General features: G+C 38.8%; 1 protein-coding gene across 1 annotated transcript in view; it reads left to right on the plus strand.

Moving 5' to 3' along the window:
• Positions 1–12761, plus strand: part of SH3TC1 (SH3 domain and tetratricopeptide repeats 1) — a 28265-nt gene extending 15504 nt beyond the window's left edge. The window contains exons 10-17 of the mRNA XM_075709571.1: positions 1122–1145; positions 2781–4469; positions 5161–5341; positions 8349–8499; positions 10628–10750; positions 11043–11193; positions 12101–12297; positions 12531–12761. Of these exons, the coding sequence (XP_075565686.1) occupies positions 1122–1145; positions 2781–4469; positions 5161–5341; positions 8349–8499; positions 10628–10750; positions 11043–11193; positions 12101–12297; positions 12531–12761 (2747 nt within the window). The remainder of the gene's footprint in view (positions 1–1121; positions 1146–2780; positions 4470–5160; positions 5342–8348; positions 8500–10627; positions 10751–11042; positions 11194–12100; positions 12298–12530) is intronic.
• Positions 12762–13486: the final 725 nt, after the last annotated feature.

The raw sequence follows: 13486 nt of genomic DNA on the forward strand, positions 1-13486 counted from the left end.
CACTTTTTTCCTCTTAAACTGCACAATCAATCAATCAAACTTGACTTACCCAGAGCAAGCGTTTTCAATATTCACTTGATGTTTTGTTGTGTGAACTGAGTAAATGGGTTTTCGATTCCTTCCATCTACATCAGTCTAATGAGAAGTATTTACTTATGAGCGCTTCCCCCATTAGATATTCAGAGCAGGAAGTTATGACTATTGTAAACATCTGTGGCATCTGTCCACCAAAGTCAGGAAAGCATTTAAAGAAAGGAGATCCCAAAGTAAACAGTCAGTGAGAGGTCATTCTTAAAGGCTAGTAAAATAGCTTTCCATCAGTTAAACAGTTCTGTGAGCCTCTGCTTTTAGATATATCCTTCATACACTCAGTACCACTTACATTGCCTCTAGGGTATGAAAGACAGTGAGTATAATCCTGAAATGCAGCATGGCAACTGAAATACCTTGAGAAATATCTTCTATACAAAGTAGTAATTCTTAAAGGTTCTACAAATGTGCTATGTTAAACATTTAAAACTAGATTGATAGCAAGTGTTTCTACAGAATTTAAAGATACACCTTTTAAAAGAAAAGATAGATACAGGGATTTTTCATCTGCATGCTATTGGAATAGCCACAAAGTCTGACACTTATCTACACAACCTACCCTAAATAATTATTCCCCTATCCCGGGAGTGATGCTAAAACTTATTTCAGTAATATTAAGGGCTTTTTCTTACCTCTTTAGGGGTGGGTTGTGGAGAATGATTGTATCTACATTGCCACTTGTATTTTAATGCAGCAGTGATACATCCCTCATGCAGAACAGGTTGGCTTTAATTCTAACTGCCATATGCAGCTGCCTCCCCACCTTACTGAGCAGTGGTAGGTGTATGATGATAACCATGTAGAAAGCAGTGAATTGTATCAGCAGGAGGGTAAGTCCCTAGTATCTGTTAGTTTTGGGTCAGACTTAGAAATTTGTCTTCTAAATTTCCAGGACATATCCAATTTTTCTTACATAAAGAATTCTGAACTAAAAAATAGCCTTATTTTAGGATATTTAAAACTGAAAAATAAGATACCATAAGAACTAAGATACCATAACTAACATGCCTTTTTTTTTTTCTTTCTTACAGACCAATTAGAAGAACCAGAATGTGGTAATACTTCATATGCATACAATTTTTACATAAAATTAATGTGACTTTTGATATTTTTGGTATCTTTGCCAGCTTTTCTCTTTCTAATGTCTCTTCACATTCTAACTTACTTCTCTCATTGTTTGCTTTCCTAGGTTTGCTGTAACTGCTAGGTTTTGCTGTAAGACATTGTGGGTTTTCACTAATATCAGATGTCTGTCTTGGACTTTGCTATCCCATTGCAAACTGTATGACTTATTTTTACTGCTGTGACACACCCACATGCACCACCCCTGCCTCCCCTATGTTGTTTGACAGGGCAAAATACTGTTTATGGGGCACCTGGCAAGTGCTGACTTTGAATTCCAGCAGATTTTCCATCTGCTAGAAAACTTCATCCCATAATTATATTTCCCAAAGGAGATATTTTGATGAGGATGCAGAATTATTTCCCTTCAGCATTTAGTTGCTAAGCTGTCACTATCATTATTCGTATTGTACTACATTTTTCTAAATACCAAGTTTCATATTTATGATTCTGCTAAACAGTTTCAGAAATTATATTCTAAGGAAACTGAGCTCTAAATTTGCAACTTCTATAAGCTCCTGTTGATATGCAGCTGTAAGCTTTACACTGACTGTGCCTGCAAACTACATCCCTAGTCCCTGCCCTATTACCTTGGCTGGATAACAGCGGGAGGACTAAAGAAGTGGTGGCATGTCTGTTTTTTTTTTTTTTTTTTTTTTTAAATATTCAACAGTGTCAGTACTAGGAGAATTTAGATCAATAACCACATCAATCATCACAAACTTGGTAATTTCGAGAAAGTTAATCTGTGCCAGCAGAGAATCAGGGTTGGTATTTGATTGAAAGAAGAAACCTTATTACACATTACACAGGCATGGCTGGCCAGACAGAGATAACATGGACAGGGGAACAGGACCTTTGCAGGCACCTCACAGCACCCACATGACACTTCAACAATTCAAATAGCTCAGTCTTACTCTTCCCCTGCCTCCAGCTAACCTACCTTAGCTTTCCATCAGGACATAGGCATACCCTTACTCAACTCACATGCATGCTCAAAGTCACAGCTCCCCTAGACCTTAAGTCCATCCAGTATCCATGCCCAGACCTTGGGCCCTGTATTCAGCCTCCAGTTCAGACCTTGGGTCTTTCCAGATTCTGGTCTTCTCCTGCTTACCAGCTAGTCTGAAATGTAATTCATTGCCAGATCTCTCTCGCTCATGTATATACGGAAAGAACAGAGAATATACAGTCAGAGTATACTTCTTGAGTATACACTCGGACATAAACCAGTTTGAATTAACGCTGGACTTCAGTTAGATTGGTGTTGGATCAGGTACAGGGCCTGGCTAGGCAAGCGTACTGATCAGCAACCTGCTTACATGTGGCAAGTCCTGTTTATCCCCACTCCTCCAGTCTCCCACACTTGTTCCTCCCTGATCCTTCTTGATCTCTCTTTCCCCACCTCTGGCTTGTCTCCTAGACATACTGTTAAGAAAGTGCAGTATGTTTACATAATATTTTCCTAACAGCATCTTCTACTGATAAATGTTTTTGTTGGTCTATCAAAGATCTCTGTGTGCATGCACATATGAAGTTGTGATCTGTAATTTATTTTTGAATTTCAGAAATTCAATGTTCACACTCTAGCACAGGATCCACTAGCAAGAATGGCAAGATAGAAGAATTCCTGAAGAACTTCAAGAATTTGGAGGCCACTCAGGCAGAAGAGCCAACTACTGAAGTAAAAGATTCTGCTAGCTCTCCAAGTATAGAAATCTTTCCTCCACCTGAAAGACCTTGCTTCCACATAAGTCAAGATGATGTTCAAGCATCTGACATCTTTGAGTCATTGTTACTCTTCTTAAATAGGAAAGAGTATGAGAGAAACTTCAAAAGCCTGTATGATTTCTCTTACACATTTATCAATAGCATGTTTTATGGATTTTCAGAAGAAGAAGAACTGGTTAGCTTTTTTAGACTAGCAAGGGAATCGGCAAAGAAATCTGGTATGTCCTGGGCACTAGCAAGGCTATGCTTTCTCTTAGGCAGGCTCAGTGTTAAAAAGTTGAAGTTTTCCCAAGCTCGGGTGTATTTTGAGGAAGCGTTGGGAGCAGTAGCTGGAGGGTTTAGTGATTTGTACTTTGTAATTGCTCTTTATACAAATCTAACAGTCATCTACTTGACACAGAAGAACAAAGAAAAATGTGCTCATGTTTTTGACAAGGCTACATCTCTTCTCATGGGAATTCCCAACTACATTTCCAGTGCTGACCTGGAGTCAGATATTCTAAAGTATGCTCTGAAGAGGACAATTTTGAGCCAGAACAAACATGCAGAGGCAAGGGCATGCTTTCTACTGGCAAAACATTACAATGCACGCAAACAGCATGAAGAGGCACTACCATTCTTGGAAAGGTTTCAACTGTTGCTTAATGACTTGGGTTTACAAAACAGCTTATCAAACAACTGTTATTTCAAACTAGCGGAGTCCTACAATGAAAAGTGTTTACCGCACATTGTATTAAGTTGCATAAAGGTCGCCTCTTCCCAGAGTTCCAGTACTTTAATGGATTCCTTGAAAAGGATTGATTTAGTCATCAGAAATGCTCCCAAGCTCTATGGCCTGAGAAAACTCAGACAAATACTCCCATCCCAAATTGCACCTTACCTCATACAAGCACTTTCCTCTGTGTTTACTAATGAGCACCAAGGACTATGCAGCACTATCTATCTTAGCTTAGCAAAACTGTACAGCCACCACAAACGGTATGGAAAAGCCATTGTTTACATGATGAAAGCACTGGACTCTGATGTTTCTGCTAAGCCAGAGGAAACTATTAACCATTTGGTTTCACTTGCTTGGCTATACATTCTTTACAGGCAATACGATGTGGCCTTAGCCATTTTAAATGCTGTTGTAGACTCTTCATGGAGCAATCCTCAACAACAAGGCATCGCTTATAATATGCTTGCTATTGCTTTGAAAAGAACAAGCAATACAAAAGAAGCTGCTGAGAGCTACCACAAAGCATTGCGTCTCTCAGAAGAGACCAATATGACCCATAACCAAGCTATAGCCCTAGCTAATTTTGGGACACTCTGCCTGCATGCAGCAGCCAGCAAGCTGGCAGAACATTATTATATCAGGGCAGTGAAGCTATTCTCCAAACTTCCAAGTATGGACTGTGGCCAAGACTTTATCCAAGTCCTCCTTCAGTTGGGATGTTACTATGTTGGTGGAACTCAAAGAGAAAAGGGAAGGTTTTATTATGAATGGGCTTTTTTAGTTGCAATGGAGACAAGTCATCTGGAAAGTAAGTACATATTTTTTTCTCTCAAAGTTATGAAATACACCCTGTTTGGGAATGTTTGTTATATAGGTATGTTATAGTTGTTCCTAGGTATGTTATAGTTGTTCCTTAAACAACACTTTATGTCCAATTATGATAGCTATCAAAGGGATTGAAATTTTTGCTCTGTCCCATAATGGTGGAGAAATAAATACATGTTGCCTTGCACTTCTGGTTGTACTTAGGTTTGTCAGAAAAGATAGAGAAAACAAAATGTTAAGAAAAAATCAAGTAACTTAATTAGTAAAAAGTCTAGAGATTTCTATGTTCAATAATATTTACAATAGTTATGATATTGGTAGTACAAACAGTGCCAGACTTGAGTTTAAAAGTATGAAAGCAACAGTAATCTGGATTACTTTGCATAAAATAGTTGTATTTAGAAGACCCATGCTTTATTTATTCTTGCTATGATTGAGGCAGCTTATGCAGGTAAGGTGACTTCTATTTTATTTTGGAGATCAAGTTTGACGTAACCTCTCTGTTAACTTTGGGGGTGAAGAAACTGGCAATGGAATCTTCTTGTTATGGCTTTTATATTGTTGTTCATTTACTGGGCTGAATATGTGAAAAAGTAAGAATGAATTATTTTAAAACTAATTCAACTTTCATTTTAAAATAGAGATTCCATAGCATTTCCAATCTATTCCCCTAGGTCAACTACAAGCAATTAAACTGCTGTGTCAGTTCTATAGTACAGTTGTTCCCAATGAAGCTCAGTGTGTCATCTACAATGAATATCAACTATCTTTGGCTAGAAAGATGTCCAACAAAGTTCTGGAGGGGCAAATTTTGGAAACCATTAGTCAGCTCTATTTGTCTTTAGGAACAGAAAGGTAAGACATGCTGAATGACTTTGCTATTATTCTGATTGTATCTTTTCTGTCATGCTAAAGGATCTGAATTTTTCCAGTAGCTGAATCATAGAATCATAGAATGCTTTGGGTTGGAAGGAACCTTTAAAGGTCATCTAGTCCAACCCCCTGCAATGAGCAGGGACATCTTCAATTGGATCAGGTTGCTCAGAGCCCTGTCCAACCCGACCTTGAACGTTTCCAGGCATGGGGCATCTATAACTGCTCAGGGCAACCTGTTCCCATGTTTCACCACCCTCATTGTAAAAGAAGTTTCTTCCTTTTGTCTCGTCTAAATCTACTATCTTCTAGTTTAAAACCATTGCTCCTTGTCCTGTTGCAACAGGCCCTGCTAAAAAGTCTGTCCCCATCTTTGTTGTAAGTCCTCCTTTAAGTACTGAAAGGCTGCAATAAGGTCTCCCCGCAGCCTTCTCTTCTCCAGGCTGCACGACCCCAACTCTCTCAGCCTGTCCCTGTAGGAGAGGTGCTCCAGCCCTCAGATCATTTTGGTGGCCCTCCTCTGGACCTGCCCCAACAGGTCAATGTCTTTCCTGTGCTGAAGGCTCCACAGCTGGATATGACCTGAATATGACTGGGTTTTTTCCACTCTGTTTTGCAAATACACTTGATTAGATTTAAAGGGTCCAGTGCTAGTAGAGATGTCTCTTGGTTTTTTTAAGTAACTGTCATCTCTCAAGGGAGACAAGATGTTCGGCAGGGATTAGCACCACTTCAAGAGCCAAATTATTTTAAAAATCTATGTAAATACGCTTAAAAAGCATTATATGTTATGCAACTCTTGAGGAGTGCTATAGCTCTAGGATTATTGCTGGCAGATGACTTGTTTGCAATGATAGATTTTTACAAGACAATTTTTCCATTAGAAGCCAAGTGACATATTCCAGACAGGTCATACATCAAATTGTCTCTGTGTAAGTTTCCTCTTTGAGGAAATGCTTTTTTCAAAACTTATATAAGCACAAATCCTATGTGCAAAACTGCATAGTGTCAGTCTCCAGCAATTTCTATTTCTGCTCTTATTTTCAGAATACCAATTTTTTGCTTTGCTTTATTGAAAAAACAGAATGCACAAGTCAATTTATAGTAACTAACAGGTGCTGGGGAAACTTACATGTTTCTCTAGACAACTTTTAAAGTGCTTTTAAGGCAGCTTTGATCCCCCCCCCCCCCCCCCCCCCCCCCTTACTGTATCTCACTTCAGGGAGTCACTTTAGATTCAGGTATTTTCAAGCATGCCTCAGTAAGGATAGAAAAAATATTCTTATTTGTGGAAAGAGAGTAGATGCTTATTTTAGCTTTAAATAGCTGCAGCCCAAGCATCTAACTTTCCTAATGTGTCGCCTAATTTATTTTGCTTTGTTCACTGCTGTTTAATGAGATAGTTGGTGAAAATCCTTTCAAGAGGCTGAAGACAAAGGACTTGGTTAAGATTTTGAACTACCTGGAATTTGCAGAAGGATTTGACTAGCTGGAGAAGCTGCTGTTTTGTGTGCCTGTAGTGCATGGAATTTATCATAGATTCATAGAATATCTCAGGTTGGAAGGGACCCATAAGGATCGTCAAGTCCCACTCCCTGCTCCTTGCCTAGAAGCCTGGCTCCCAAGTAATGTTGGCTGTGTAACCTCAGCAGACTACTGGATAATAGCATGTACTCAATATGGTATTAGACCATAGTATCACAGTATTCTGTGAATATGTGTCTATGATGAAGTAATGAAAACAGTAATGTCCTTGATGTCATAACCTCCATTGTAAATTACTGCGGCCACACCAGGGGACTCAACCTGACCCATTCCAACTGCCGTGCTGGGTTTTAGATTAGTATATGCTTCTGTCTGCTGTAAAAGCAAAAACTCCAAAGGAGGGATGGAAGTGGCATTCAGTAATTGGGCTGAGTTGGACTACTTTACCTTGCCTTTCCTCATGTTAGCAGCTTGTTAGCAAAGAAAAGACAACTGAAATATCAGGCTTGTTCAGTGGATCTTTACTTCCTCTCATGAGTATAAAAGGAGTGACAGGTCTCTTCAATTTCTGTAAGAATCAGGAAGTGGTAAAAACATTTCTTTTCCTTCAGATGAGATACCATGTTGAGACAGAACTGAAGTCTTGATAGTGTGAAATACTAAGGAGCATATTACTTAGATTTGTTTCGCATCTTTTTGGAGGTCTAAGTAGGCTGTTCTAAAGACGCACTGTGTAAAGACTCACTGTAACTGCACAGTCCATGGTGTATTTTAATATGTTTGTGTCCTGTGCTTGGAGGAAAATGCACCAGGTCCAGGTGGTGGGAGTCTATCACAAGACAGATAGAGAAGGATTTAATAAGAAAGTCTGGGGCTTCTATGTCTGGTATAAAGCACTGTAAGCTCAACCAATCTGACAGGTCTTTCTAATGAAAAGATGACTATTCTTCTGAGGGCGCAGTGCCCTTACACTTAAAGAAAATGTCACTGCCCACTGATCTGATAATTTAAGTGCCTCTAGAAGTCTTAACTGTCCCCCTCCAAGATTTTCTACAAACTCTGATTAGTCTGAATTGTGCTTAAGTCTGAGGCCTAGGTGATATTTAGAAAAATATTTACAGACACCATTTCTTTCTGAGGTTTCTGGGAAAAAGCCATAAATGATAATTGTTAAAGATAATAACAAAGAGCTAAAGATGAGGAAAGATTTTTCCACCTGTCACTAGCCTGAGGTGTAGGGGAAGGACACATCTAAAATAAACTGTCCTGAAATAATATAACATGATAACAATCCAACAGGAAACATAGATTGAACAAAAAAAGGAAGAGGAAAAAGACCAAATTTGCTAGTTACTAATGGAATATAACTGAGGAACTATAATTGTGCATTGAATAGAGGAAACACATTGTTTTTTACATTAACATAAAACTTTTTTCATTATGAAGAAAAACATTTCCAATTTTGAAGAACCCTTCAGTGATTAGCAGTTTTCCACTGTTTCAGGGCTTACAGGTCAGCTCTGGAATATACCAAAAGAAGCCTTGGAATATTTATAGATCTCCAGAAAAAAGAGAAAGAGGCATATGCTTGGCTACAGGCAGGAAAGATATATTACATTCTGAGGCAGAATGAGCTTGTGGATCTTTATATTCAGGTATGTTGTCAACGCTTACAGGCATGCGCATGCTGTCCACACGGTGCAGGTGGCATGGTAAGAGAGTAATTCAATATAACGATCCCAGAGATTTTGCTAACTGATATTCTGAACATATAGTAACTGTATTTATGTATTGTTCAACAGCTGAAAGTCTCTGTGTTTTCTGGTGACACTCCATTTTAATCTGTTGCTTGTCTCTGGAAAGATTTTGGGCAGTGACCTTTCTTAGTGCCTGCTCTGTAAATTCTGTTTATTTCTTCATCGTCTACCAGCTCTACAGCACTGCAGCAATCAAACCATGTATGTATGCTACATGCTGGTGGCTAACAGATAATAATCATCTTAGCATGCTGGCTTGTGGGCCAGATCCCCAGGAAAACAGAGAGCAGCTTTTTCAGGAAGCATTTCCAAAGCATCTAAAGCTTTCCTTCTGTGGCTGTGCATAGCACAGCATGGAGCCAGCTGGAGCTGCTGCTGCCTTTGCAACCGTGAGACAGGAGGCACGTGGCTTGCACACCTCGGACCCTCCACAACCAACTGGGACCTGCTGCTGCTTCTACTGCTGTGCTAACACAGACTGAAAAATGACCTGAAATGGGAATCTAGCCCTTGTGCCTGCTGAAACTGGATGATCTGGAGTCTTTCTCAGAGCTGCACTGCAGCCCAGATCTGATGCTATCTTCTATATGGCTTCTAGCAATTCACTGAAGGATTTGGGGAACGAGTTTCTTGCTTTTGTTAAGGGGTTAAAAATACTTTTCTCCCCTTGTAAGGGATAGTGCTGCCTTGTAGTGCAGGATGTATACAGAACCTAGTATAGTAAGATCAGAGTCCTGTCTGGTGTGTGAGTGGTACCAAAACATGATCTCTAAATAAAATAATCACACATCTGTTAAGGTGTTTTCAAAAAATTCTACAAAGAAGCAGGAAAACACGTTTATGTTTAAAATGTACTCAGGCACAACATGTGGGGCTGCTTTAATGATTTTTTTGTTTTCCTCTCTCAATTAAGTTAGATTTTTGAATACTTACCAGGAAAACTGAATAAATGTGCTTACAGGAAGGGACTGTGTTATAGGCCTGTGGTTGGGTTTGGTTTTTTTCTTTTACTGAATGATTTTAGCTGATAGCCCCCAAGTCAGTCACCTGGTGGTACAAAAGCCACATCAGTATGTGGGATGATTTTTCTCCATCTGCTTTATTTCCTCAAAGAGGAGCAGCAGGCCAGGGACATGCATGTGTATTCCATACTGTGCATGTACGGAACCTGGTATTTAGAGCAGTCAGTGTCTCTCCATGAGGAAAGCCTCAAAGTGGGAATCTGCCCACTAAAAGGTTGACTGCTGTGCCAGTAATTTGTGCAAGTCATCACATCTGAACTTGCATGTAAAACAACTTCCAAAAATGTGATGCAATAGAGTCCTTATGTGCCTGAAGCCAAAATAGGCTGAAAAGGATTGCTGCTTCTGCTTAAGTAGAGAGCTGGACTTGTGTTAATTGAATGCAACTTGAAAACTAAAGAATTCAGAACCAAAACAAGATTCTTCAACTTGCTTCTTGTGCAAGTCCCCTTTCTCCTTACTACTTATCCTATCTGTAACCAACTATCCTGGAATCCTTGTTTCGGGGAGGATGCATGCTGCCTTTCATGAAGTCCTTTTTGCTAACATGGCATATATTTACTTCAGAATAACAAGATAGTAGAGCTGCATATATTTACAGAATTCACTTCACAGGCTTTTAAATCTGCATTGTTAGCAATATCTAACCTGCAATTAGAATTTATTTCTATGATATGTGCAATTTAATTCAAATTTAATATGTTGCAGCTATCAAATGCACTATTGGTTTTTAGTGCCATGTGCTGACGAAGGTAGCAGGGTACTATTGCCAGAAAAAGGGAGACCATAATGCTATGTGCTCAGGTCCTTATGTTCCTTCTTCAGCATCTGCTGCTGGCCTGCTCAAAACCAGGGTACCAAAAAGACAGAGCATGGTCTCATAGCTTTTCCTATTTTATAATGAGAGGCCTTAACAAGATCTTTTTTCATTTGCTAATATTTATGATTTTTTTTACCAAGAAATAACCAAGATTTTCTTTCCCCATTCCTTGTTTTCTTTTCAGGTTGCTCAGAATGCTGCTCTTTACACAGGAGACCCAAATTTAGGAATGGAATTGTTTGAAGCTGCTGGAGACATATTTTTTAATGGTACTTGGGAAAAGGAGAAAGCAGTGACTTTCTACAAGGTTTGTGCAGTTTTTCTACTGCATCCATAGTTATGTATCCTCCTGTCACAGCCGGTATTCTACAAATGCTGAACCAAAAGCTGATCCTCTCAGCAAACAGTTTATAACCTATTGCAGCTGAGTACTTTGTCATGGTGTTAATAGATTTCACCTGTTGCAACTTCTGGGTGTAAGAAATGCCTTATGCAAAGAGCAAAATATGAACAGAAACTGTGTGACAAGACATAAATGGAAGCCTGTCAATGCACATCTTGGGGTCCAGCAGTACCTTATCTGTTTTTATGCATTTCAGGATAGGGCTCTTCCACTTGCTGTTAAGACTGGCAACAAAAACACCGAACTCAGATTATGCAACAAATTGGTGGAATTGCTGGTGAATCTGAAGGTTTATGAGGAAAGTCTGGAATATGCAAGAGCATCTCTTATGCTCAGTGTAAGTTTAGGTAAGACCAATTTCAATTATAGCTGAATATTACTGATATCCCCAAAATGAGGCAGAATTCTAAAAAGTTTTCTTCCTTTGAATTCAGTTAGATTTTTTGCCAGGATTTCATGATACTATCATTGCTATTTTTGCTTCCATTCAAAAACAAACAACTTTATTGCTGTCTCTTCTAACTCCAAGCTCATATGGAAAACTTTTGGTAGAGCATAGAATTAAGCCTGGGATTCCAAGTCCAAATTGAGTGCTCTTCTCGTAGCTAAGCTGTAATACCAATGAACAATATTATCCCAAGAGGCTTTCGAGTGTCATATATTTCTTTCAGATTTGCTCATAGCCTTGCTGGTGAACCGACCTAGGAAAAAGTAGTCAAAAATGATAGGGCTAGCTTCCAAATTCTTTGAGTTTGAGAGCTGTTCAACTGATTAAGAACCCTCTTGCCCCTTCATACATGTACAGACAGGTCATTTTGATCAGTCTGAAAAATCACCTTTTTGTCATGTACTGGGAGAGGCAAGGGAGTCTTTAATCTCATTAGCTACTATACTTTCAAAATAATCTATGTTTATTCTTTGAAAGTATGCATGGTATTATGGCTGTGTATATCTATACATAGGATCATAGAATGCATGAGGGATATGAATGAGAGATATGAATGTAGTTGTCTCTTAAGAAAATCCCAGACACTGTCAAATCCTACACTATGACATTTGGGAATTCTGTGGGATTTTTCTTAAAGGACAGGTTTTGGCCATGTAGCTCTTGAGCAAAATTAGTTTTATTCAATAAAAGATCAGCAAATACCAAATAGAAGTAAACCAAAAATTAGCATAGATGTATTCTGGTTTGAGACAATTTGACTACTTGGTCTCTTTGGTTTTATCCTGATTCATATATTATCTCATTAGGAAATCAGCTAAATGAACGAATAGCTTACCATCGGCTGGCTGCCATCCATCATCATTTGGGTCACTGTGAACTAGCTGAACACTTCTATTTAAAGGCCTTGTCCCTCTGCTCCTCTCCTCTGGAGTTTGAGGAGGAAACACTGTATTATGTCAAGGTGTACTTGATCTTAGGAGACATTATATTCTATGACCTTAAGGTAAGAAATATGAAAAACTGCTGCAGAAAATTGTTACATTGAGTAGTGTTTCATAACATCAGGTTTTACCACATTCTGGTTTTATGCATTTAGAATGTAAATAATAAAGTGGGAAAACCTACTGAAGTTCAGAATCTATATTATTCTCTCTTGATACCTAATAAACTGAGCTTGGATGTCCTCTTACACCGGTTGTACTATAGAGGGTACTATCTTTGTGTCTCTTATTTCAGGATCCCTTTGATGCAGCAGGCTATTATCATTTGGCACTTGCTGCTGCCATGGACCTGGGCAATAAAAAAGCTCAGCTGAAGATTTACACAAGGCTTGCAATCATCTACCATAACTTCCTTGTGGATCGGGAAATGTCTCTCTTCTTCTATCAAAAGGCAAGAACCTTTGCAACGGAGCTGAACGTTAGAAGAATAAATCTAGCTCCTGATAGGTGTTACAAGAGTTCATAAGCATCTTTGGAAAACACAGTCTAACTACTACAGAAGTACCTAGAGAATATTGCACTAGCTTTGTAGGAGGATGCAGAATGCATTCAGTGTCTCATTATGCACATGCTGTAAGCCAGAGCTCAGCATCCCAGACTAAATTACCAGTTTATATGACAGTGAACTATGTTTCATTGTCTCCCAAGATATACAGTCTTGTACTTGTTGTTTAAGGATCAGCCAGTGAACTAAAATCAAAACCCAACAGTCTTTATTTTTAACTAAATTTTTCTTTCCTGTTTCTGCCTAGATGGATACTGAAAAATGATCAATACATAGATGCAATGAAAAAGATACACTCCATACATATGATGGTTTTCTTTGCATGACCTAGTTCTTGTATGACCTAGCTCTGTTGTGTTTACTGGATGTCATAAAAATATGTGCACAAGCATGTTAGGTGGGGTATTTGAGAATTTGTTTGATCCAGTTCCCCAGACATCACCCCTAATTTCGTATCAAATTAATCTACTGCAGTACTTACAGGCACTAGTTAAGATTTATCTTCTAATTCCTGAAAACACTTATGTACATGTTGTAATAACTAACTGGTTGGTTAGTTTAGTAACTGAAGTCTCTAATAATATGTAAGTTGTAGTTTTGTGGATTTCAGTGGTCATGTGAAGGTCCGCTTTCCCTCTTTTCAAAGACAAATTATCTATTTTTTTAACCGACCCTTTTCAAAACTG

The sequence above is a fragment of the Pelecanus crispus genome, chromosome 4 (genome assembly GCF_030463565.1).
Source record: "Pelecanus crispus isolate bPelCri1 chromosome 4, bPelCri1.pri, whole genome shotgun sequence".
Taxonomy (NCBI): Eukaryota; Metazoa; Chordata; class Aves; order Pelecaniformes; family Pelecanidae; genus Pelecanus; species Pelecanus crispus.